The sequence below is a fragment of the Portunus trituberculatus genome, chromosome 23 (assembly GCF_017591435.1).
Source record: "Portunus trituberculatus isolate SZX2019 chromosome 23, ASM1759143v1, whole genome shotgun sequence".
Classification (NCBI taxonomy): domain Eukaryota; kingdom Metazoa; phylum Arthropoda; class Malacostraca; order Decapoda; family Portunidae; genus Portunus; species Portunus trituberculatus.
In genome coordinates this window covers 9,242,270-9,269,769 of record NC_059277.1, presented here as the reverse complement: position 1 = coordinate 9,269,769, position 27,500 = coordinate 9,242,270, and the positions used below count along the sequence as shown (strand labels likewise).

The window sequence follows — 27,500 nt, the reverse complement described above, 5'->3', positions numbered from 1 at the left end:
GAAGGAAAAATGTAGGAGGGAGGAAAAGAGAAAGATAGGGAAGAAGCGAGAGAAGAAAAGTGAAGAGACAGGTATGAAAAATGCAGAAGGAAGGAGGGGCGAGAAGAGTGAAAGACAAGAAAGAAGAGGGAGAAGATGGAAGAGCAAGGAGAAAATGAAAAAAAAGGTCGAGAAGGAAAAGAATAAGGGGCAGAGAAGAAAATAAGCGAGGCGGAAGGACAGGCATGAAAAATGTACCAAGTTTACTCATAATGTTGCCAAGTATTATGTATTTATGAAGTTCCTGAAGATCTCGTGATGCGTATGAACAAGGAAGGCTTTTTACCTGACCAACGTATACACACAAGGCAAAAGTTGCGGGCACACACTGGCTGAGAGGGGTCTGGAGGCTTGTCTCTCTCCCACTGGTCCTTGAGTCTGTGGTGTGCGATGTGTTTAGCGGCCTTAATACGACTCTCGTGGAAACTGTACTCCCTAAGATTCATCAATAAAAACTACAGTACTTACATCCTATATAGGCTAACCTAATACATCTGATTTTTAAGTACCGTAATTCACACTAAACAAATATAATTGACTAAAAATCTAATATAACCTAGACTTGACTGACAACATAACTTTAGAGATAACTCATATAATGTGACTGTTCTTGAACCAACATATCTTATCCTAACTAAATCTAACCTAACCCATCTTAACCTAACCTAACTAGATCTAAACTAAACCAAATTAACCAAATCTAGAACTAATACAGTGCACTAACTTTACCTCACTACCTAACGTAAATGGAAAATACTTACTGGTTTCATGTTCGTGGAAAGAAAACAAATCCCCAATAAGGAGCCACAGGTGTATCATTAATGCATGCACAACGCCACGGACAGTGTTCTTTACCTCCTGAACAGGAAGGAGACAAGAGCAAGTATTCCATTTTCAACACGGGGACAGATGCCAGGCAGGTGATGAACGATCTCCTGCACGCCGCGACATATCCATCAAAGGGGAAATTCATATAAGATACTTTCCAATACATTTATCAAAGTGAAAAATGTGTATTTACTCCGGCACCGATACATCCATCACAGAGGGAGTGAGGCGGGGCGACGCGCTGACCACCGCCACGCGACTCGCCGTACCTCATGACATGCCTCGAAAAATGTCCAGCAGTGGATAGCACTGAGTTTTTAGCGGAGATTTCATTTTCTTTTTTATGTTATGGCCTATAGCGCCTGTAGACATACTTGAAGAGTACATGTGGGAAGCGCTGTTCAGCTTCCACCCATTAGTGGCGCAAGCAATTTTATTTAGAGTGGTACCCATATTAGGACCCATATCACCACCCAAGCGCATCTTTGGTGTAACCACCTAGAACCTGGGTATCATGTGACATGTAGGTAACTTTAAACCACTTGACAAATGGCACAGCTTCACAATGGTATGTGTTGGGATTCGAGCCTACGCATGGACGTCTGCCCGATTTCACGCTTACCACCTTATCCACTACGCCACCGCCTCCCATCACGATTCTAGTGATTGTGTAAGAAGGTCAAGAAATAAGCGCTGTGGTTGTTAAAGGTTTCTAATGATTACTGTGAGTTTGACAAAGTTTAATACAGTCGAGTAATAGTAGTTTCTGTTTCAATGTTTGATAATTGATGTAAGTTTGATTGAGTTTAGCAGTCAAATAATAGTCACTAGTTTTTTTCAAGAGCATTTAACCCCTTCAGTACCATGATGCGTGTCCATATTCATTCTGCTTAATATTTGGTGATTTTATAAAGCTTCAGAAACTCATGTGTGGGGATTAAAATAGTGAAGGACTGTGGCTATTAATCTACTGATCTCCATACACCCCTCCTAATGTCGATAAAATAGTCTAATCGTTCACAAATCCTAAGTGATGAAGGGGCTAATAATTCATATGACTTTGACAGAATTTAATAAAGTCAAGAAACCATCGTTAGGGTTTTCAAAGGTGGTTAGCGACTGTAGTAAGTCTGACAGCCCCTACAGGGTACCATAACATCCTCTACCGAGTTTTCAAGGGTGTTCTAAATCTAGTAATGATTCTTAACAAACTCTAGTGAAAAATATCAAGGACGTTTTCAGCAAGAGGTAGAATTTGCAGAGTTAGTAGGAAGGGGAATTTGTAGGGCAAACAAGACAGAGAAGTAAACAAACACAAAAATAACGTTGATAAGATTAACAAGAGAGAGAGAGAGAGAGAGAGAGAGAGAGAGAGAGAGAGAGAGAGAGAGAGAGAGAGAGAGAGAGAGAGAGAGAGAGAGAGAGAGAGAGAGAGAGAGAGAGAGAGAGAGACATAAACAGACACAGACACATAGACAGATAGACTGACAAGACACACAGACAAACAGACAGACAGTTATAGGATTAATGGCCGGCACTTCCATTGACTACCGCGGCTGTTATGTATTAGCGTACGCGCGGCGGTGGCAGTGCTGTGGCTAACGCGTTCATCTCAATCAGCGCTAATCCCCGTTCGAATTGCCGCCACAGGTAGGGGCTTTTATTGCCTACGAGTTACCTGTTCGTGGAAGACTCTCAGGTGTAGCTTTGTGTAAGAAGAGCGATTGTATTACACCTGCCGTTCTGTTCTGTCCTAATATATTACAATGGTACGTTCTTTCTTTTTTTAAGCTTCAAATGTAAATATGAAAATAAGTATGTGAATAATAATAAAATAATAAAGAAGTCGTAGTAGTAGTAGTAGTAGTAGTAGTAGTAGTAGTAGTAGTTTAAGACAATTTAAAAAGTGGGATATTCCTCTTGAAGGGCATCTTGGGAAATGTGTAAAAGGGTCACAAAAATAAGTAATTATCCTCAGTGAAAAAAAATGACAAGGGCAGAGAGAAAAGAGGAAGAAGTCATTTTTTTTCTTTTTGTGGGGGGCGGGAGGGGGTGGACATCTTGAAATATGTACACAAGGGAGCAAAAAACAAAAATAAGTGATAATTGCTTTTACTGCGCGGCTTGGAAATGAATACACGGCCAAAAATATAAAGAAAGTTAAGTTTGTGTTGAGGCAGCTTGAAAATGTATGCAGGGAAATTAAAGGTAAAATAAAAGGCAGCAACTGAACTGTTTAGTCAGGGGATGTATACGAGAAGAGAAAATAAGGACAGGAGGAGAAGAGAAGTCAACACGCACCCAAACTTGTATATTATGGAAATGTATACAATAAGAAAAGAAAAATAACTACTTATCTGATGAAGCATGGGAATACAGACATGGAGAAGGAAATACACACGTTATTATTTTAGTTTGAAAAGAAGTGGATGAGAATGAAGCTTGAAGATAGTGAAGTGGTGGTGGTGGTAGTGGTGGTGGTGGTGGTTATGGAGGTGGTGGTAGGTCGTGAAGAAGGACGAGTGGCTTGTGGCTTCCCTGGAAAGTTGTATTTACTGCGGTGCTTCGTTTGGCCTGGAGCGGCTGAAACAAGTTATCGATGCAGCCAACCGTTGTTTGCAGACACCACGGCAACGCATTGATACTAACGCTTCCTACACCTTGAAATGCTGATACGAACACTTCCAGCGTGAATGCAAATACCTCCCCACTGCTCGCCGGGTCTGAGTCCAGGTCTAACTACAACATTGAGTACTTGTAACTTTGAAATTCAATGTACATGTGCCTGAGTAATATGTGGTTGAGGAAATTAGTGTGTAGTGTGTCAGAGTGAGTATGGGGCATTGTATCAGGGTGTGTAGTGTGTCAGGGTGTCTGGGGTAGTGCATCTAGGTGTATAGTTCCCAGACTCACTCCAGGAACATCAACAAAGGGAAAGTCTATAACAGCAATGAATTATCTATTTAGTCGTGCTCCTAATTAAGTACATTCTCAAGTAGCTGTGGTTGAGTACTGGACGAGACTTCTGTACATACCCAATTTTCAAAACATCCAAATGGAGTTACAAACACTTTTCTTTACTTCCTGTCTTAATAAACGCTTCTCTTACTCCTCCTTCTAGATTTAATGTTGATGTGCTTGTTTTTCTTTTCTTTTTTATTTTGATGTTAAATATTTGTTTTATTACAATTGTTTTTGATGATGATGATGATGATGATGGCAACGATGATGGTAGTTATGATGATAGTGTTGTTGGTGCTGCGGTTATCGTTGTTGCCATAGTTTACCTGTTGTTGTTGTTCCCCTTCCAGTAACACAAACACTCACACAAATATTTCATCGCTTTCCAAACCTAAATACCATCAACATCACCATCCCTTCCCTCCCTCTCCCACACAGGGAGCCACGCCCCTTCCCTCCACTACTAACTCCCATGTTCCCTTCCACGCCTCGCCGCCGCAGACACAACGACCTGGCGTGGAACATCCGCAACTTCGTGCACAACAAGCTGGAGAAGGTGGATATGTCGCAGAACCTGAGCACGGTGGAGCCCTGGGGCGGCTCCCCCTGGTCCCACACCGACCTGGCTCGCCTCAGGCACGGCAGAGTGGGCGCCCAGGTGAGTGCCTGCACGTGTGTCGGGGACGGGGGACAGAGAAGGCTCCGGGGACGGTAGGAAGGCAGGCTGGGATTGGAAGGGGACAGGGAGGAGGGGAGGCTGAAGAGCAGTGCAGGAATTGAAAACGGACAAGGGAGGAATGGGAAAGAGGTAGAGACAGAATAACATTGAGGATAGTGACGATGGGAGTGCGATAAGACCAGCGCACGAGAGCAACACATAGTGGCGAGGAGAGAAAATCTAAACGGTAGGGGGAGGAGAAAAGAAATGAAATAGGACAAGAGCTAGAGAAATAAAAGACTCGAGATATTTTGAGAGTAGGAGCAAGAAAAATGAAATAGGTTAACAGGTGGAGAACAATAACGTTATGAAATGCAAAATAGCGATGCAAGGGGAGGAAGAAATATGACAACGAAATAGGTAAAGGAGAGAAAAGAAAAAAAACAAGAATAGGAGAAAAACTAAAATAGATTAATAGCAAGACAGTACAGTGATGTAGTAATGGAGTGCAGACAGCGATATCAAGGGAGGAAGAGAGCAATGGAATGGGTAATGAAGGTCTGGCAAAGGTGTAGGAAGGCGAGGAAGGTGAGGAGCGTACAGCACGAGAGGCATCATGGGTAATTAGACAAAGGCACAGGTGTTTGGCGTGATATCTCAGGTGCAATGGTATGCTAATGAGAGAGAGAGAGAGAGAGAGAGAGAGAGAGAGAGAGAGAGAGAGAGAGAGAGAGAGAGAGAGAGAGAGAGAGAGAGAGAGAGAGAGAGAGAGAGAGAGAGAGAGAGAGAGAGAGAGAGAGAGAGAGAGAGAGAGAGAGAGAGAGAGAGAGAGAGAGAGAGAGAGAGAGAGAGAGAGAGAGAGAGAGAGAGAGAGAGAGAGAGAATCATTCGCCCTTCAGCTATTCTGTGATTCATATCATTCACCTTATACTGTTGAGTGAAGGGAAGGACACGTGTCAGAGCCAGATAACTCTCTCTCTCTCTCTCTCTCTCTTGGACACGCTTAGTGGCCAAATATTCACCCTTGTTAACCCACACTAGCTGCTGAAAAGAGAGAGAGAGAGAGAGAGAGAGAGAGAGAGAGAGAGAGAGAGAGAGAGAGAGAGAGAGAGAGAGAAGCACATAGATTAAATACAAGTCAGATAACAGTGGCTCTCTCTCTCTCTCTCTCTCTCTCTCTGTCTGTCTGTCTGTCTGTCTGTCTGTCTGTCTGTCTGTCTGTCTGTCTGTCTGTCTGTCTCTCTCTCTCTCTCTCTCTCTCTCTCTCTCTCTCTCTCTCTCGCTTTACACATATGTACGTATATATCGTTTGGCATTTTTGTTCGGATTTTCAGGATTTTTCTATTATTTTTGCAGTAGAGTAGAAAGGAAAAAAGTTACAAAAAAAATAAAAATGAAAAATAAAAAGAAAAAAGAAAAAAAAGAATCACATACAAACGTGAAAATCCTCGACTTGGCTTCAATGCATTTGTTTTTTTTAAATATTCAACTCTTTTTTTTTATAGGATTGGTGGAAATACTCTTGTTTTCATACGTTCACCCATCTCTCTCTCTCTCTCTCTCTCTGTAGTGTGTGTGTGTGTGTGTGTGTGTGTGTGTGTGTGTGTGTGTGGGCGAGCGAGCATTTTTCCAGGTAACATCCTTTGCTCTCATCACAAGGTTGTCAACTGCCATTAAAAACTCACTAAATAGGAACCAGACGAGCATTATACATCAGGAACTTACTTAGGGAGAGAGAGAGAGAGAGAGAGAGAGAGAGAGAGAGAGAGAGAGAGAGCCGTGGTACAGTGGAACCATGCGTACTTTGGGGTCTGAGGGGTCTCCAAGTGCACGGGTTTGAATCCTGTCCACGGTCCGAGTGTAGGTTGGGTTTCCTCACTCGGGGAAACGGTTTCTTTGCGGGTGGGCTTTGAGATAGGAGGTACCCCAAAGAGTACTCGTATCCCTTTTAACCCACAAATTCCCGTGAAAACTCCACATGGTACAAAAGAAAAAGAAAAAAAGAAATAAGAGATAACCACACAGAACCAGCCAACCATTTCTAAACCACCCAAAATAACAAACAGAACAAACACAACAAAGAACATTACCCAATACTTCACCACGAGGAAGCTCCCACATTAGAGTTAGGGCAAGACTCGCCAATCCAGAATCCATAAAGGGAGGAGCGAACACAGAGTACACAGCGGCAAATGAACTAAATGCCCAGAGGCGATCCCAAACCCTGGTACTCTCCACTCCCTCCGGACCAGGAAACAGTGAGCTAGAGCCAGGAGGGAATGGGAGGATATAGGAGGGAAAGGAAACGGAAGGGAAGGGAAGGGGAAATAATACAGAGAAGATTGGAGAAGTGAATGAAAAGGGGACAAAATAAGGGAAGAGGAGGAGAAAGAAAGGGGAAAAGGGAGAAGAATGAAAGGAATAGAGAAAACAATGACAGTGAAAAGTGAAAACATGAAGGGAGAAGATAAAAGTAATGAAAGAAAAAAAAAGATGAAGAACAGAAGGAGGTAATGGTAGGAAACATAATAGAAAAGGAAGGAAGGAAAATTGGAGAAGAGAAAATGAGATAAAATAAGGAAAGAGGAGGAGGAGGAGAGAAAAGGGAGAAAAGGGAGGAGAAAAAAAGGAATAGACAGAAAAAAGAGGATGACAGTGAAGGGTAAAAAATGAAGGGAAGATGGAAGTAATGAAAGAAAAAAAGGAAGAAGAGTAAAGACAAAGGCGGTAAGGAAAGAGAAACATGGAAGAGGAAAAGAAACACATAGGAGAACGAAAAGGAAGAGACAAACAAAAAAATGATGGCAGGTGAAGAGGAGAAAATGAAGGAGGAGGAGATAGAAGTAATGAAAGAAAAAGAGGAAGAAGAACAGGAGAGAGGAAGGCAACGGTAGGGAAACAGAAATATGGAGGAGGAAAAGAAACACAATAGGTAAGAAAAAGGAAGATAGGAGAGAGAGAGAGAGAGAGAGAAGAGAGAAAGAGAGAGAGATAGAGAGAGAGAGAGAGAGAGAGAGAGAGAGAGAGAGAGAGAGAGAGAGAGAGAGAGAGAGAGAGAGAGAGAGAGAGAGAGAGAGAGAGAGAGAGAGAGGAAAGAAAAATCAAACAGGAAAACAGGAAAAAGGAGAGACAGTGGACAGTAAACAGGAAGAAAAAAAATAAGGGACAGGAAAAAAAAACTCGATAGGGAAAAAGGAAAGGATAAACTATAGGAAAAAAGGGAGAGAAATGATAAAAAAGGGAGAACAGTAGAATGAGAGAAAGAAAAATGGGATCAGACACCACAAGACAGTGAGAAATGAGGAAGAAGGAAAGGGAGAGCTGGGAAAGAGAAACAACAGGGAGGCGTGGCGAAGGATGACAGGAAGGAAGTGAGAAAAATGAAGTTACCGTGTTATTGTATAGTAACTTGTAACAATCTAAGACCCTGAGCTGTTCCTCCTGTCCTCTCCACCTTGTCCCGCAGCAGAAGTAGCACCATAAAGCACCAATTTCGAGCCAGCAGACATCAACAGAGCTGGTAATTAATCTCTTCAGCACCAGGACGCGTTTCAATTCTGGTTATTCATTCTGGTTTCTATTTTGGCGATTTTACACAGCTTCTAAAACATATGCTGGGATTGGAATAGTAAAGACTCTGGCTCTTTATCTTTATACCTTTATAGACTTTCCTAATGTAAATAAAAATCGTCAAATCGTACTAAGAAATCAAGGTAAAAATTTGTTTCAGTATTGCAGGGGTTAATAGTAGTTTGATTATTGATTTTTACAATAAGAATAATGCTTAATATTCTATCTAAACTTATATATGTGGTAAAAATTAATTCGCTGCAGTCTAATACAAATAATATCCATAAAAATAACAAAAAATACATATTAGAGAAAACAACACACTGCTTCCGGTTTCCTTTCAGCAAGACGAGAAGAGAGAAGGAAGAGAGAAGGAAGAAAGAAGGAGGGGAGAAGTTATTGACTTTACTCCATATTCATCCACCTCTTCCGCCTTCCTCTCCTTCGTTCGTTTCTCCTTCTTTATTATTCTCAATGTTCTCTTTCATTCATTCTATATCTTCTCCTCACCTTTCCTTATTTTTCCCCTTCTCTTCCTAGTTCTCTGTTCCTTCCACTCTAAGTTCCTGTTTTATCTTCCTCTTCTTCCACTATCCCTCCTCCTTCTCCTTCTATCTCTTCCTTTTCCTTTTCCTTTTCCTCGCTTATTTTCAAATCTACTCTTTCACCTCTTATTTCTTACACTTCCTCCTACTTTTAGTCGTCCCATATGCCAAAACCACATAAATTCCTCCTCTTACTCTTCCTCTTCTTCCTCCTCCTCCTCCTCCTCCTCCTCCTTCTCCTCTTCTACCATAATCTTCCTTCTCCTGCTCCTCTTCCTCATCAACATTATCAATTTCTTCCTCTTCCTCTGTATAGTCGTTCCTTATCCTACTCTTCTCCATCTCCTCCTCCTCCTCCTCCTCCTCCTCCTCCTCCTCCTCCTCCTCCTCCTCCTCCTCTCTCTCGTAGATATGTATGATTTAAATTAACGACCGCGAAATGTGTTAATCTGCAGTGTAGTTGTCCAAGAGTAGGTCGTCCCCTCTGCCTGTATATCCTGAACTGCGCCTTGATTCCCGCCACACACACACACACACACACACACACACACACACACACACACACACACACACACACACACACACACACACTGCTTGCTTGGATGCTATTCCCTACTCTCTCTCTCTCTCTCTCTCTCTCTCTCTCTCTCTCTCTCTTTCTCTCTCTCGCAAGTATCAAACACGAATCAGAATCTATGAATATAAAACAAAAACAATAAAAAAAAGCGAAATAAAAAGGAGTAAAACATTAAAAACGTGCAGAAAAACGGAGAAAAGACCAACAAAACTGACAGCAACTCGAGACAGTCCTTTACAACACAAACAAAACACTTATAAAAAATTACACACACGCACACACACACACACACACACACACACACACACACACACACACACACACACACACACACACACACACACACACACACACACACAGAAGACAAGAAGGACAATCGAAAATCAGACAAAAAAACACACATTGCAGAAGACTAAGAAGAGAAACAGAGGCAATCGAGTGAAAGAGTGAGTGAGAGGAAGAAAACAAGGAAGCTGAATGCGAAAACCTGAGAGAGAGAGAGAGAGAGAGAGAGAGAGAGAGAGAGAGAGAGAGAGAGAGAGAGAGAGAGAGAGAGAGAGAGAGAGAGAGAGAGAGAGAGAGAGAGACGGGAAACCAATGCCAAAAAATAAAGAAAAGAACTAAAACAACATAAAGAAAGAGAAATAACAGCGAACAGACACACAAACAGACACACACACAGACACACAGACAGACAAACAGACAGACACACAGACAAGAACAAAGACTCACACAAACACATGAAGATAGACGAAAAACCAGAAATAGAACCAAAAGTAATGAGTTTAAGCTGAGAAATTCAAGTTTAGGAAAAAAAGAAAATTGGGAACGGATTCAGCTATCACGTTTTTAGTACCGAGTCAATAGGGAGCTTTTAAAAGAAGATTAGACAAATTTACGGATGGGAATGATTGATGGAATTAGGTAGCTTTGCTCATACAGGGACTGCCACGTGTAGACCTGATAGCCTCTTTTATTACCTTCTTAATTAAGTAATGATAAAAACGCAAACACAAATAAAAATCGAGACACAACAGACAAAGAGAACAGTAGAATTATATATAGTTTTCTTTTTCCCTATAACCTACAAGTAATTTTCATCCCTTGCAAACCTGGGGTAAAGAAAGCTGTGGTTCTGAAGTAAGGTAAAGGAAGGGGAGAGAAAAGTGACCGGGGAGAAACAGCAACCTCACTAATAATTTGCTATCGACTGAACCCGCCACGGAATTAGGTAAGGGAGGCGGCGAGGGCTTGAGGGGGACAGGTGAGAGATCAAAAGGTCGATGGCGGCAGGAACCCAGAGGAATACAAAGGAACACAAAGCACTACAAAGGAAGAACAAACAGCTACAGATTCTGGGCCGTACGAGGCTTGTTGTGCTAAAGTTACGCTATCCAATCTAAACTAAGAGGTATAGGATGGTAAAGCCGAAGATTCCTAAAACTTGTATGAATTTTGATGCGGGAACGAGATAGCAGTTACTTTATCTATCACATTTCGTTTTCCTCATCCTCTACAGGGAAGGTATCGATGAAAGCAAAGTTATTACCCTCACTTTATTGTTTCGTGTACTTAATTTACTTTTAATCACATTTTTCTCATTCTCGATAAGGAGGATGTTAGACTAAGCAAAGTGCAATCATGGTCAAAAAGTTATTAATCTCACTTCAGTTACATACTGTGTCACACTTCCTCACATACACAGGATCACACAACGACGGCTAAGCATTCTTTTTATGTAGAAAGAGCACCGGAAAGGACAACAAACTTAACCCTTCACTATTGAAACACATTTTAACTTTGAGATTTGTGTACGATTAGACCATTTCATTGACATTAGGAGGGATCTATGGAGCTCAGATTAGTGGCCACAGTCTTCACTATTTGAATCCTCTACATGAGTTTCTGAAGCTGTATAAAGTCACCAAATAGAATGAATATGGAAACGCAGAATGAATATGGAAACACGTCATGGTACTGAAGTGGTTAAAAGAAACGGAAACAGCGACCCACTAAGATGCCAGTCCCCAAACGGTCAAAAGAGGTCATACAAATAGGTCCAATATTATCCCATAGTTATCTTCATTCCCATAATTAACTGTCTACCTTCTAACAAAGCCTCACAACTGGTGGATTTATAGTGAGTTATAATACACGCAGGAAGGAGAGCACTGTGTAATTCACCTGACAACAGCTACATCACTGCCCTGCGCTTCCTCCACCACACACCACACACCACACATTCTCACCACACACTAATCAATAAACCCACAAAGGAAAACAGGAAATCCATCTCCCTTTTGTGAGAATCTAATGAGGTGTCCTGGTTAATACATATGTAAGGCAAGAAAGAAACTAAATACGAGGGTGCTATATAAGTTTATACTTCTAACTAATACAAAAATAGCTTCCAAATGTCACGAGATCAATAGTTAATCATCATAAATAAGGCACAATTCTGCTAGATAAGGAACTACATGTGGAGACCAAATGATGACGAAAAATGTGCTTAACTTGATAAAATTCTCAAACAATAATTTGTAAACGTGTCATTATGAGTTGAGCAAGAGCAAGAGAGAGAGAGAGAGAGAGAGAGAGAATTCTTAATATACATCAACATAAAAAGGAAACATTCAAGAGGTTCTCAAACACATATTCAGAAACAGAGAAATGAGAAGAAACAAAATAAAGAATTGAGTTAAGCAAAGTGAAATGAAAGGAGAGAGAGGGAGAGGGAGAAACGAGACGGAGAGACGGAGGAGACAGAGGAGACGCGTAAAGACAATGAGACAAAGACAATGCGAAGAAGAAATGCAAATTCTGGACACGAGAGGAAGAAGCGTGAGGTGGAAATTAATGTAGGAATGGAAATGAGAGAGAGAGAGAGAGAGAGAGAGAGAGAGAGAGAGAGAGAGAGAGAGAGAGAGAATGGCGTGATAAAGATAGTGAAAGGAAGGAAGGAAGGGAAGGGAAGAGAAGGGAAGGGAAGGGAAGGGAAGGGAAGGGAAGGAAGAGAGAGAGAGAGAGAGAGAGAGAGAGAGAGAGAGAGAGAGAGAGAGAGAGTCATAATAGTCTAGTCATAATAGTCATTGTTATCAGTGAGAGAATATCGAAATGACAGTAGTGGTGGTGGTGGTGGTGGTGGTGGTGGTGGTGGTGGTGGTGGTGATTGGAATGGTGGTGATGGTGATGATAGTGCGCGGGTGGAATATTTCACACTGCTTTGTTTGCTGTCAGGTTTTTGTCTGAATGGTGAGTGAGGGTGCAAATGAGAGGGTAGGGAAGGGGGGGGGAGAGAGAGAGAGAGAGAGAGAGAGAGAGAGAGAGAGAGAGAGAGAGAGAGAGAGAGGAAGAGGGACGTACGTTGATGTAGGATAAAAATAATGACACTGAGGATAAAAATGATGGATAAGAATGAGAATGGATAACAATGAGACTGGAATGGGCGAGGGGAGGAATGAGAAATAGGAATGAGGGAGAGGAGGATCGGGAATAAGGAAAAGGAGTAGAATTTAGTGAATATAGGGAATGGCTCACAGAGAAATGAGGAATAAAGGAGTGAGGATGAGTAAGGATGGCTTAGAATGAGGATAGATGGAAGGATAGATATAAGAGAGTTGTATTTATGGGGAAGAAGGAAAGGAAGCAAAAAAAGTAGATAATGAAGGGAAAGATGAAGGAAGATGGAAGGAAGAAGGAAGGAATGTGTTAAAAAAAGAATGACAGAAGGATGGAAAAGGGAATGAAAAGGAAAGGCAAGGAAAGAAAAAGGAAATAAAGGGACAAAAAATGAAAGGAATTAATGGAATGAATAAATGAAGGAAAAGGAGAAAAACAATAAATGAAGGAGTAAAGGAAAGAAGGAAGGAATGAAGGAATGAAGGGAGATGAGGGAAAGTTGCTCTGTCCTTAACACTGCAGCTCGAAATATAAACTCATCTCCTGCTGGGGCCTGGAGCCAACTCAGGGACGCCGCCCCCTTTATTTTCCTGTGTCAACATTACCCCTCTAAACCATTTACTCTGCGGTCCTCTGATGCCTCTCCTTCCTTCCTTCCTCCTCCTCCTCCTCCTCCTCCTCCTCCTCCTCCTCCTCCTCCTCCTCGCGGTCCATCAGCACTCCCATCACCATCACCATCACCATCATCATCACCATCACAACCACAGACTCCATCGCTACCCCCGTGTGTGTGTGTGTGTGTGTGTGTGTGTGTGTGTGTGTGTGTGTGTGTGTGCGAGTGGCGGCCATCTGGCTACCATCCACGGGTAGTAGGAATGAAATATAAAAATTGATGTTAATACTCTCTCTCTCTCTCTCTCTCTCTCTCATTACTTACGTTGACGCCCAAACTTTGTGAGGTTTATGTCGCGGACCGTGTGACAAAAGAGGTGGCTAAGACCGTCACGTGGAGGAGGAGGAGGAAGAGGAGGGGGGAGGGGGAGGGGGGGAGGAGGAGGAGGAGGAGGAGGAGGAGGAGGAGGAGGAGGAGGAGGAGGAGGAGGAACAAGGTAGTAAAAAGTAGCGGAATTCATGAGGTGTGTTTGCCGGAACGAGTGAGCGGGAAGGAAGATTCTCGTCACCTGGTGTGGAATCGAAGTGTTTTCCTCTGGTTACTTCCTCCCTCGCGTTACTCCGTCCCTCGTGTTACTTCCTTCTTTTCCCTCCTCCCCGAAGCTTCTTTTAATCGATGTTTCCCTCCCTCCAAACCATCATACTAAACCTGTTTGGTCCAGAAGTTTACGGGCAGTCCCTCCTCCTCATTCCCCCTTAGGCCTTAACAAGATTAGGTACTGTAATCTCCTTCTCTTCGTCCTCATCCTTATCCACGTCCTCCCTCTCTTGGTCTTTCTATACCAGCCCGTCTACTTGAATCCTTCCCTAATCCTCTTACTGGCGGTTTCTCTCAGTGTGACAGCCTCAACATCACTCGATAAACCCAACTTCCTTCTTGACCAAGTCCTCCTCCAGCAAGGCCATCTTTTAGTAATGAACTTAGCAATCGGAAGAACGTGGAGGAAGAACCGTGAGAGAGGAGAGGGGAAAGAGGATATTGACAGGATGGGAGGGAAAAGAGGAACAGGGAAAAATGGAGGAAGAGCGAAGAGGAGAAGGGAAAAGTGGTGTGAGCGGAAAGAAGAGGGTATAATGAGAGGAAAGAGGTGGGGAAGAAGGCGCGGGAGCGTGCAAAATGAGGAGAGAGAAAGGAAAAATAAATATTGTGTAGGGTGGAGTGACTGGAGAGATTGCATGCACAATGTTTGATAGCCATTAATACCCATGTACAGGAATTTAACTAAAGAAACTCTTCACTCTAACACACTGAAGTAAATCTGAATATGTATTTTCTATTGCCCTTTGCTAAGACAGCGAGTAGCACCTTTGTTGTGGATTGGGGTTCTAAAACTTACCCATCCCCTATTAATACAACGTAACTACTGTGCCATCAACGTCAGTGTAGAGAATTTTCTAGCGCTAACAACCCTATTGAAGAGTCGTTTCGCTTCGTTTGGCGTTAATCTTTCGCCAGTTACCTTGAGGCTGTTTTGTCTTCCTGTTATATTGGACCGATCATCCGTGAAACAATCATCCGCATTACTGTTATCGAGTCTCTTCAATATTCTAAACACTATTAGTTCGCCTCGCATCCTTCTTTGTGAAAGTGGGTCTTAATTTTTAGTTTGGTAAGTCTTCCTTTATAAGATATATACTTCAGCCGAGACATAATTTCAGGAAGAGGAGAAGGAGGAGGACGCGAAAGACGAAGAGGACAAGTAGGAGGAGGAGGAGGAGGAGGAGGAGGATCAGGATGAAGAGGACGAGGAGGAGGAAGAGAGAAGAGGAGGAGGAGGAGGAGGAGGAGGAGGAGGAGGAGGAGGAGGAGGAGGAGGAGAAGGAAGACTCTATATCGGTAAAAACAAGAAACAGCAGTAGTTATGCGATTGTAGGTGATAAGAAGTAGGGTTTTTGTCTTTAGTTTGTGTAAAGGAACCGTGTACACTCTTGTTCAGGTGACAGTGACAGTGCTCGGTAGGGTGTGTTGGCAGTGGCTGGGGCTGGTCATCACAGTGGGAGTGTTCTGGGAAACTTTTGCCACCATGTAATAATTAGACGACTTAATTGTCCATGAACTAAAGGGACTCGCTCACTTTTCTCGCTCTAGATGAGGCTGGATGACGTTAAATGTTGTAATAGGAATATTTTAGAAGACAATGTTTAGTGGTTAACCCCTTCAGTACCATCACGCGTTTCCATATTCATTCTGCTTACAATTTGGTGATTTTATACAACTTCAGAATCTTATGTGGGGGATTATAATAGTGAAGAGTCTGGCCATTAATCTTCAGACCTCCATAGACCCTTGGTAATGTCAATTAAATGGTCTAAACGTATACAAATCTCAAGGCAAAAATGTGTCCTAGTACTGAAAGGGTTAATTATTGTGATGAATATACTAATTCTTTATGCTAATATTAATACTAATCCCAATATGTCTTCTGTCTTTCCTGTGTGTGTGTGTGTGTGTGTGTGTGTGTGTGTGTGTGTGTGTGACAGTTCTGGGCGGCGTATGTGCCGTGCGGGGCGCAGTACCTCAACGCGGCGCAGGTCACGCTGGAGCAGATCGACGTGCTGAAGAGACTCATCGCGCGCTACCCACAACACCTCGGATACGCCCACTCCCACGCCAGTAAGTTCTCACGCCCACACACTCCCACGCCACTAAGTTCTCCACGCCCACACACTCCCGTGCCAGTAAATCCTCACGCCCACACATTCTCACGCTAGTAAGTCCCCACGCCCACACACTCCACGCCGGTAAGTCCCCACGCCCACACACTCCCATGCCGGTAAGTCCTCACGCCCACACCCTCCCACGCCAGTAAGTCCCCACGCCCACACACTCCCACGCCAGGAAGTCCCCACGCCCACAAACTCCCACGCCAGGAAGTCCCCTACGCCCGCACATTCCCATGCCAGTAAGTCCTCACGCCCACACACTCTCTCGCCAGTAAGTCCCCACGCCCACACACTCCCTCGCCAGTAAGACAGTCACCCACGCCCACACACTCCCACGCCAGTAAGTCCCTACGCCCACACACTCCCACATCAATAACTCAGTCACGCACGCCCACACACTCCAGTAAGTCCTGAGCTTCACGAAAATCCTCTCCCACTCAAGGATGTTGGGAACACACTTTCACTACAATAAGATCCACGCCCACACACTCCCACACCTGCAGATCCCTCTCATCCCTCACTCACTCACGCGGCATCAGGGAGAATAAGCAGAAATCTAATTATAAAAAATGAGATGTCACCGTGATATTTTTCTCTTTCTTCCCTCAGAAATACGATATCCTGATAAATATACTCTTTCCTTACTAGTTTAAGGGAAGAACGTGGCTTATAATACCAGACCCTTAATCTACAGTGAAGACTAAAGGCGAAACTTTCCCCCAGCAAGTCAAGTACAGCATCAACACGACGCAGCTGAAGACGAGACATAAAACCTCCCGTTTCGGAGAAAGTTGACGCAGGAACAGTCGTTTTCACTCCTCTCGTCCATCTCTTTTGATGATAAAACTCCCTCCACTCAGCACACGAGGCACGCTTCCGTGTGTCAACCACTGAGAACAAAGCGACACAAAAGAACACAAAGGAAGAACATGGCCGCTGACTTCTCACCCAAAGTCACAAGTGATCACATTTCCTCAGTCAGAATCACGTGCAGGTTCCATTCGTGAATCCAACAAACAGACAAACAGATCCCTGCTTTGGGAGGGTTAATTAGGAGGCTGGGACTGTGATGAGCTTGTTTCATCTGTTCCGTCATTCTTTTCGCTCCAAATCTCATTCTTCCACTCATTTGTCTGTGTGATTCGCGAACCAAACACACAAGCAAGGGAACAAAGCGAAAGGAGGTAAATGTTCCCTGCTTTGACTGCAATAGAGTGGATCAAGACTGACAACGCTGGTGGTTTCCTAAAATGTAACGTACGAGTATGTAAAGGATGAGCGTGACGGAGGGAGGTGTCGAGGAGCCGCCCAGACCAGTCACCTTCAGCTATAACACATGTCAGGCCAGGCAGTGCTCACAGTCACGAGGTTAGGACAGATCAATGTATACAACAGCACTTTTCTCCTGTTTTATAGTCATATGGGTCAACACAACACCGCAGAGCCATGGAGAGTATTCCCCTGCACTGAGGCCGCGTCACGTTGGCATCCTTCACCCTAGTACGAGTAGATCGCCTAAGGGCAAGAGAGCTTATTAGATATCGCTACATAATTAATTAGGAAGTTGGGAGCGTAATGAAAGTGTTTCATCCCTTCTCATCTCTTCCTTCCATTTCCTTTCAATTACCGAGAACGACAGCGGTGTTTCCTTGCGCCAACTACAAAAAAAAATCATTTATCAAACAGTGCACATCTCGTTGCATCTGCGTTTCATCTCTCGCTTTTAGCCTGTCTCCATTACCACACAGAGCAGGGGCGTTTACTAACCAAGGAAAAAAAACAAGCCAGGCACTTCGCGTCTTGGGGTCCTGAGGGCTCCCCACGAAGTCTTCCCATCAAAGAGTTGCATGTCAGGAAAGCAAATGTCATCACGGCTCTTGCCTTCCCTTATCTCCTCCTCAGACACACACTTCTGACTCATTTTACTCAAACATTTCATTACATTTTATTCAGCAGAAACGTTCACATTTTTTTTTTTCATTTAATTCAACACAAGTATCCAAATCGGACTAAATGTTTAAAATCCCAGTCATCCCAAAAGTACAGGCGACATATTTTGTTTTCCACCTTCGTCTTGCAAAACAAAAAACTTCTGGGAAAGAAATCCAAATACTTTGAAAGATTGTAATTGTTATTCTAGGAGACGGAAAGCAAACCCGAAACCACATTTACTCTCCTCCCCCTTCTCTCTCTCTCTCTCTCTCTCTCTCTCTCTCTCTCTCTCTCTTTTCTCTCGCGGTCAGAAGGTTCCGATGGCCTTGGGAAAACCTTTCAATCGGATTGGCGACGTAATGTGGACTTATATAGAGGGACCTGCTTCGATTCCCTTAAAGGAGGCGGAGCAGGACTTGAGGTGGAGGTGGTGGTGTTTGTGTTGGTGGTGGTGGTGGTGGTGGTGGCGGAGGGAAAGAGAAGGTGAAGGTAAGGCGACACAGTTACGATTCCCGGAAAACAGCAAGAGAATGATGGCCAGAAATAGACTCGATTGATAAAGAAGAGGCAGCCAATACCTCCTTTCTCTTCTTGCACGCACGAACGCACACACACACACACACACACACACACACACACACTCCAACGCAGATTGTAGACACAGAAACAAATATTAGACTAGAAACTCTGGTGTAGGAAGAGCTTTTGCTTTTGATGTGTTGCTCTCTCTCTCTCTCTCTCTCTCTCTCTCTCTCTCTCTCTCTCTCTCTCTCTCTCTCTCTCTCTCTCTTCTATTCCTTCCTTTCATATTACATCCCATCTATGTCTCGCTTTCTCTCTTTACCTCCATCCATCTATCTCCCTTCCTTCTCCTCGTCCATCCGTCTTCTCTTCCTTCCTTCCTTCCTTCGCATTCCAAGATTAAGTCGACGAGGCATTCCCAAAATATTCCTTATCCACTGTACACACTCATCAAGCTGAAATGTTTTGTTCTTCTTACCCTCGCTCCTTCTCTCTTTACTTCTCTCTTCCATCTCCTTCCTCAAACATTCTCTCCTTCAGCATCCATAAAATGTTTCCTAATCACGTAATCTCTCTCTCTCTCTCTCTCTCTCTCTCTCTCTCTCTCTCTTACACACACACGCACACACATTTCCATTTCCTCACATATGTTCTCTCTCTCTCCACTCTCGGTCTATTACACAACATCGTTACCGAATGCCAGAAAAAAGTAATAACATCGTAGTGAAATAAAAAAAAAGTCAATGTACATTCGCTCGTGTTTTACTTTTTACTTTCCATTTTGTTCACTTGAAAGCAAAAACCCACTGTCACGCGAGAATAATTCACCTTCACTGTTGCTGCTGCTACAACTGCCTTCGATCGCCTCGTTACAGCATATGGAACAGCAGTAGTGGTAAAATAAGAATCAGTAGTAGTAGCAGTAGTAGTAGTAGTAGCAGTAGTAGTAGTGATGGTGGTAGTAGTAGTAGTAGTAGTAGTAGTAGTGGTAGTAGTAGTAAAAGTTAAAATAGAGGTAATACTTGTGGTAGTGGTAGCAGCATATGTAGTGGTGCCATTCTCCTTTCTGTTCTAGTGTCAACAAGTGATATCTGGCCGAATTCTAAGCTATGAAACGTCCCAGGCCGACTCGGAGAGGGAGAAAGAAACACTGGTAGGGACTGAGGACCGCGCTGTGTCATCAAGACTAGGAAAAACAATGTCTGCGTGTTTATTTACGTGTGTGTGTTCCTTTTGATCCCGAGTTAGCACAGACGATGTGACCTGAGCTAATCTGTGGCTCGGTGGATGATACATCAAAACAATTCTATCACAAACCAGCAAAACACTGGACGGGATGACACCGTAGCAGGGGAGTGACGGTGCGCGAGCTTTTGTCCCCTCGTTATATAATCTCGGTTTTCAACATCTCCTTGACTCTCTCGTAATTCCCATTGTCTTTGTTCGTACGAAGCATGACTATGATATGGAAGTGAAGGAGGTTTACAACACCTGTATCTATTTACAGCATTACTGAAATAATGTTATCAAGTTACAGTAAATACAATGAACCACTCGTTTGACTTCCCATGTTCAGCAGATGCCTGTCTTCGCTAATTTGGTTATTTTTCATTCCCTCAAGCCTGCTGAGTTCAGGTGATGGTGGTGTCATCAGGAGGTTCTAGGGTAGTGTCACTAATGGGTAAAGAATTGCCAGTAATACAGCTTTGTGTGCTTCGGTGGTAAATCATCCTCTTGTATTAGTCACGTAGGCATATGTTTCACCCTCCCCGTCCGCGCTTTTTAAACCAATACTCCTATAGTGAATAAAATACTCCTTAGCTCCCCCAATGCATTAGTAGCAGTAGCAGTAGCAGAAGCAATAGTAGTAGTAGTAGTAGAAGTGGTATTAGTGGTGGTGGTGGTGGCGGCGGTAGTGGTCGTAGCAGTAGCACCAGGTAGTGAAAGTGGTGGTAGCGAAACACAAAACCCATTTTCACCCTAATATTAGATCTCGTTCCCACTTCTCGTCCAGCTCCCCTCGGCGGCAGTAAAAGACACAAGTTCTTGGCGCTTTTAGTGGTGAAAATAACCCAACTGGAGGGAACATGTCCGCGGGAAGTGCATCTCTCGAGTCCCTGCGTCTGTCTCCACGACCACGGCTGGAGGGACGCAATACACACACAAACGAACAAATTGCTGACATGATGACCCAAACGAGACTAGTAATAATAGTAGTACTCGTTAAACTTCACTATCGGAAATACAATGAAAGATTAGGACCAATATTCCGACACTTTCTTTTCTCCCCACGACTGTTTTCCAAGGCCACAGAGATGATTAGCCGTGTTTTCAATAGCGTATCTTCTATTAATAATGTAGAAATCGAGTTAACCTGTCAAAACAATAACAGAAACACCCTCAAAAACCCTCTTGACTTCAATTAGAGCCTTTTGAAATTACTGAAGGTGGGGCGGGGACGTGGTTCAGAATACAGGGTCTGAAATGGTAAAGGTAAGGCGCACTACATCACAGGATACGTCTTCAAACTTTACCATCAGGCCTTCCCCTTCAGTTATCCCTTGTATGAGACTTTCTATTCTCTCCCTTGTACTGTTCCCTTCACTGGAAGAGTTAACCAACATAGCGGATATACGAGACATTATAACACTATCCTGTATATTCAGTTCCTACAATATAGCAATCGTCTAACGGGGAAAGGACTGAAAGATACAAAGATACAAGAAATGAATGGCTGACGGGTTTCCTTAGTCGAGTATAATGAACGCCTTCAATAACGGGGACGCATTTTTATCAGAAGTTTTGGGTATGATTAAGTGATTTTATGTATATTAGGAAGGGTCTATGGGAGTCAGAAGATTAATGGCCAAAGTCTTCACTATTTTAATCCCCACATACGTTTTTAAAGCTGTATAGAATCACCTAATGAAAAACAGAATGAATATGAAAACGTGTCCTGGTACTAAGGGGGTTAACACATGTTCAATTTGTGGTATTAATGCATGAAGAGACAGCCATTGGTGAATCTATCTTTCATTTTGTACGAGTGAAAGGAAGTCAACATATACGATTCTTTTAAAGTATTGGAATATCAATGAATGTGCCTGAGACAGAGAACAAAGACAAAGTGAAGCTGCAAGACAATATGAGCCATAAAGAGTGAAGAGGAGAAAGAAAACGAAAGGACGAAGGAAATTAGGCAGAAAATAAAACGAAGAAAAACATTCAGACGCTAAAAACAAACAAGGACAAAGAGAATAATGAAGAGAAAAAAGCTGATGATGCAAAAGCAAAATCTTGAGAGAAAGAAGGAAGGAAAATAGCAGAAAAAAGGGGGCAACGAAAACGGAATGAGCTAAAACCATGAGAGACAAAGGGAAAACTGAGTATAAATATCGAGATAAAAAGGAGGAGGAGGAGGAGGAGGAGGAGGAGAAAGAGGAGGAGGAGGAGGAGGAGCAAGAGGAGAAAGACTTTAGAGGAAGATGGAGGAGGAGGAGGCGCCGTCCCGAAGGGTGTTAGTTTCTGTGCAAAGATGCAGAGGAAGTTGAGAAAACCCGAAAACTTCTTTATTGATAACTGCAGCGTGTCCCCGGAAGCTCTTTATGCACGCACGGACAGATTCCAAACTTAGCCAGAGAAAAAAAAAAAAAAAAAGGAAAAAAAGGAGAAAAAAAAAACTTATCCACTCCATGTTTGTCTTCCATGTTTTAAGTTGCTGACTTTTCTTTTTCTTTTTTTCTTTTGTTTTTTTTTCGGCTTGTGCGTTTTCTCTTGCATTAATTAATTTATATGTTCTAAATGTGTGTGTGTGTGTGTGTGTGTGTGTGTGTGTAGTAGTAGTAGTAGTAGTAGTAGTAGTAGTAGTAGTAGTAGTAGTAGTAGTAGTAGTAGCAGCAGTAGTAACAGCAGTAGTAGTAGTAGTAGTAGTAGTAGTAGTAGTAGTAGTAGTAGTAGTAGTAGCAGCAAAAGAAGAAGCAGAAGCAGAAGCAGAAGCAGAAGCAGAAGCAGAAGCAGTAGCAATAGCAGTAGGAATAGCACTAACAGTATCAGTAGTAGTAGTAGTAGTAGTAGTAGTAGTAGTAGTAGTAGTAGTAGTAGTAGTAGTAGTAGTAGTAGGAGTAGTAATATTAGTAGCAGCAACAGAAGCAGAAAGAAAAACAGTAACCGTGGCCGCAATAACAGTAGCAGCAGGAGGATTAGTAGTAGCAGTACCAGTAGAAGGAAAAGCAACAACCTCTATTCGGCGTGGGCGTGAGACAATGCGTGGGTGTAACAAGTCAGGGCAATGCACACAAATCTCCTCTAATTACTGTACTAAATTAAGTGTTACGAGGGTCTGGTCCCCCAAACCCCCACGCCATTCCCTTCCCTCATGACCAAGTACACAGTCAGTTATGCCGCGTGATGAATGTGTGCACGTGTTTGCGGCACCTCACAGTACAACCTCTCACTTTAATGACGGTGTTAGTAGTACATCACTTCATGTGCACCCAGCAACAGTTCACACCCCTTCATGTGCACTTTTCACACACACACACACACACACACACACACACACACACACACACACACACACACACACACACACACACTAATCCAGCGTGTCGTTGTTGGCAGGCCTGCTGGAGGTGTACAACTCGGGGCGGGTGGCCAGCCTGCTGGGCGTGGAGGGCGGCCACCTGGTGGGGGCGAGTCTTTCCGTGCTCAGGATGTACTACGACCTGGGCGTGCGCTACCTCACCCTCACCCACACCTGCAACACGCCCTGGTAAGTGTGCACCTTGTTACACACACCTGCAACACGCCCTGGAAAGTGTGGACCTTGAGACACACACCTGCAACACGCCCTGGTAAGTGTGCACCTTGTTACACACACCTGCAACACGCCCTGGAAAGTGTGGACCTTGAGACACACACGTGCAACACACCCTGGTAAGTGTGCACCTGTGACACACACCTGCAACACACCCTGGTAAGTGTGACACACACCTGCAACACGCCCTGGTAAGTGTGCATCTTGTGACACACACCTGCTGGGACTCAACACGCCTGTAACACGACCCGCCAAGTCAACACACCACCACACACTTTTAAAATAATCGTAGAATATTTCACATTTTCTTATCTTATTCTCACAGTGTTTTTCAGCACGTGTATTTAATCTAATTGAACCTGAAACACCTGCTTATTACGGCCCTTGTAGCACACCGGCCCCTGCTGAGTCTGAACCAATTACACGTGTTCCTGGCGAGTCGAGGCAGCGAAAGTAAAGGGAAGGTTTCTAATTTATTTTTAAGATACAATTTTTCACACGTACAATGCTGATGAAGGTCTAGAAAATGCTTATAGAAAGGTAGCAAGTGAATTCATTGTAAGATTAACCTTCTGGGAATGAATGTTGTGTTAGGGAAGAAAGCCACAGTTACTCCACATTAATAGCAATAATGATAGTAATAATAATAACAATAACAATAATAATAATAATAATAATAATAATAATAATAATAATAATAATAATAATAATGATAATAATAATAATGATAATAGTAAATATAAAGTACACATGTAATGAGGCACGGTAGGTAAATGGCAACACCTGTAACACGTAAACAGGTCTCTCTCTCTCTCTCTCTCTCTCTCTCTCTCTCTCTCTCTCTCTCTCTCTCAGCTCGTAATGACACACACATAAATTAGCACACTCCAGTAAACACCACGACACACCTGTTAGTGTCACGCATCAACAAGCCACAATCACGCTGGAAAACACGTGACACCTGGCTAATGACACGCACACCTACACACACCTTAGACCTCACACATACACCTGTCTTTTAACTAACCTCTTCAATGACGCGTTTTCATTTTGCTTCTGCTTACTATTTGATTTTATACAGCTTCAGAAACGTATGTGGGGATTAAAATAGTGAAGGCTGTGGCCATTAACCTTTCTGACCTCTATAGACCCTTTCCTAATGTCAATAAAATGATCTAATCGTACCCAAATCCCAAGGTAAAAATGCATCCCAGTACAGAATCAGAGAACGTGGCAACTTTTAACTCTAATTTCTATTCCTTCTTAGATTCATTAACTCTTTTTTTTGTCCTCTATTTATTTTTCTCTCCTCATGAATATCAAAGCAAGTGGTGAAACGTAATTAATCTTGTTCTTTTGTGGCTTTTGGTCCTATTCACCACAAAAGGCTTCATTTAGAGAAAACTTGCATCTCTAATTTGTTTTTCGGATAGAGTGTTTAATCCGTCTAGTTTTGCTGTAGATTGAAAACACACACACACACACACACACACACGGAGAGAGAGAGAGAGAGAGAGAGAGAGAGAGAGAGAGAGAGAGAGAGAGAGAGAGAGAGAGCAGCGTACAATAGTAATTCAGAGTTCCATGTTTCTTTTACTTCCTTTAGCAGTGAAACCACAAGCTGTAAAGAAAGCTGTAACACGACCATAACAAGATTTGGCTTTAATGTTACCGCTGTGTGAGCTTCCTCTGCTGCATACACGCACACGCACACACACACACACACACACACACACACACACACACACACGTCAGGTTCAAGTCGGATAAATTGCAAAATTCTACAAACTTATATCAAAGAAACATTTTTCCCGTTTTCTTTTGCAATACTATAAAAATACTACATCAGTAATCATGTTGTCCTCAAAATACCTTCCTTTCACCCTTATTTCTTCATTATTTCAACATTTATGGAACAACAAAACTAAAAATCTATCCCTCTCCCTCTCCTTCCTCTCTCTCTTTCTCTCTCTTTCTCTCTGCTTCTCACACACCTTTCTCCTCCCTCAAAAATACTCCCGCCCCTTAACAATGCTCGACGTTGGCCCTTGTTAAGCTGCAGGCGAGACCCAGACAAGTGGCGGGTGCATTGCAAGTCCTTATCGCAGCCTGGGTCGAGGGAAAAAAAGAAGAAAAAAAAATAACAATATGTGCCTTGGGTCTTGAGAGAGAGAGAGAGAGAGAGAGAGAGAGAGAGAGAGAGAGAGAGAGAGAGAGAGAGAGAGAGAGAGAGAGAGAGAGAGAGAGAGAGAGAGAGAGAGAGAGAAGGGTGATACTGGAAAAAGGAAAAATCATACATATACCTACATAAGAGTCTGTTTTAAGTCTAAGGTAGCTGAGAGAGTGTGGGGAAAACAGATATATTTGAGATATTGGGATAAAAGAAAGACAAAAAGAGAAAAAGAAGAAAAAATCACACATACTTATATAAAAGAAAAAAATAGTCGAAAAAATCCATGTATCACAGGAATTGAGAGAGAGAGAGAGAGAGAGAGAGAGAGAGAGAGAGAGAGAGAGAGAGAGAGAGAGAGAGAGAGAGAGAAGGGGGGAAGGAGGGTTATGAAGATTTAATGAGTCATAATTTAGTGGTTTAAACGTGAGAGGTGTGATGATGAATTGGGAGGCATTGATCTCCAGGGCACGAGACGCAGAGGGGAGAGAGGGAGAGGTGAGAGAGGGGAGCAAGGGCATGTGAGCGTGACTGGAAGGGGAGAGCGACCCACACGTGGCGGTGAGAGTGGCGCTAATGAAAGCCAGGTTGGGGGAAAAAGAATATAGGACCAAATTCACTGAGTGGGAAATAGAAAACTGCGAATTGTGTTAATGGAGATTTTTTCTAAAGAGTAAAGGTAAAAAAAAAAAGGCAAAATTGAATCAAAAAAACTTTCCATTAGACAAATAGACAATATAGATACAGTGACTGATTTTGTGCTGATAAAAAAAAAAAAAGGTAAAAACATATATCAAGAAAAAGAAAAACGTAAGAAAAATCAGCAAAACTCTCCAAATAAGCAAACAAGGCAGAAGAGGGGAGGAAAATACAGAGGGAAAACTACGAACATAAATTATTTCAAACTATTTAAATTTCCGGCAGCTAAAACTATTCCAACTAAAGACTACGAAATACAAAGATGAATTAACGTAGTCTGTAGAGCGTATTACTGTCTGTAGAGGAATTAAAGAAAAAGACGAATTATTAGATACTGTGTAGGTCTGAAAAATAGCAAAATAAATGTAAACACGTAATCAGAGAGCAACACTTAACTAAATAGTGGAACCAAAACACCAATACACTTAGATTTGAACATGAAACTAGAGAAACTAATTTGTGAGTAATGTAAGAACGAAACACACTGAAACTCCGCTACTACGAGTAACAGTTCAAACAATTTGCTGGGTCAACACACACACACACACACACACACACACACACACACACAGAGAGAGAGAGAGAGAGAGAGAGAGAGAGAGAGAGAGAGAGAGAGAGAACGTGTAGTCTGCAGCAACGTCAGGCTTAGTGAAAAGGTTGGAGCTTTGAAGTGGGAGCGATGGAGTGAAGGCATTACTTGAGAAAGACGAGGCACAGAGTCAACACTTGGAACACGAAGAGGTGAATGCCCCGCTCAAACCAAGGCTCTCCTCCTCCTCCTCCTCCTCCTCCTCCTCCTCCTCTTTTTTTTATTCATACTATTACTCCTTTTTCTTCGTCTCCTCTTTCTCCTTCTTCTTCTCTTCATTTCCTCTTCGTCGTCTCTCTCTTCCTTCTCTTCCTCTTTTTTCTCTTCTCTTCATCTTCTTTTTCCTCTTCTCTTCCTCCTCTTCCTCTTTTTTCGTTTTCCGCCACCTTATATCCTCTTCTTTTTGCTCTTTTCTTCCTTCTCTTTCTCGTCCTCCTCTCCGTAATCCCCCTCCTCATCCTCTTCTTCCTTCTACCACTCTGCATTTCCTCTCTTTCTTTTCTTCATATTTTCTACAGCACCTGATCTCTTCCTCACCTCCATTCTGCTTCCCTTACCTTTCCTTGCGACTTTTTACTCTCAATTCATGCCTTCCTTCCTCCCTCCCTTCTTTCCTTCCTTCTTCTTTCACCTCCCTCCCTCTCTCCTTCCCTCGCTATGATGCTGCAAAGGCCAGTCTTGTAATGCACTTAATGGGATGAAATTTAGTATATCTCATTTGCAAGCGTCATTCCCACCACCTACAGCCAGACATCGCCCTCATCCCCCCCCCACTCACCTCCCTTTGAAACACATTACGATAAAGTGCTCTTGCTTCACCTCTCTCCCTCTCCCTCCCTCTCTCTCTCTCTCTTGCCTC

General features: G+C 43.0%; 1 protein-coding gene across 1 annotated transcript in view; it reads left to right on the top strand.

Moving 5' to 3' along the window:
* LOC123507731 (dipeptidase 1-like) overlaps positions 1–27,500 on the top strand; it is a 121,773-nt gene that overhangs the window by 73,642 nt on the left and 20,631 nt on the right. Inside the window, exons 4-6 of the mRNA XM_045260892.1 lie at positions 4,330–4,486; positions 15,731–15,863; positions 22,988–23,138. Of these exons, the coding sequence (XP_045116827.1) occupies positions 4,330–4,486; positions 15,731–15,863; positions 22,988–23,138 (441 nt within the window). The remainder of the gene's footprint in view (positions 1–4,329; positions 4,487–15,730; positions 15,864–22,987; positions 23,139–27,500) is intronic.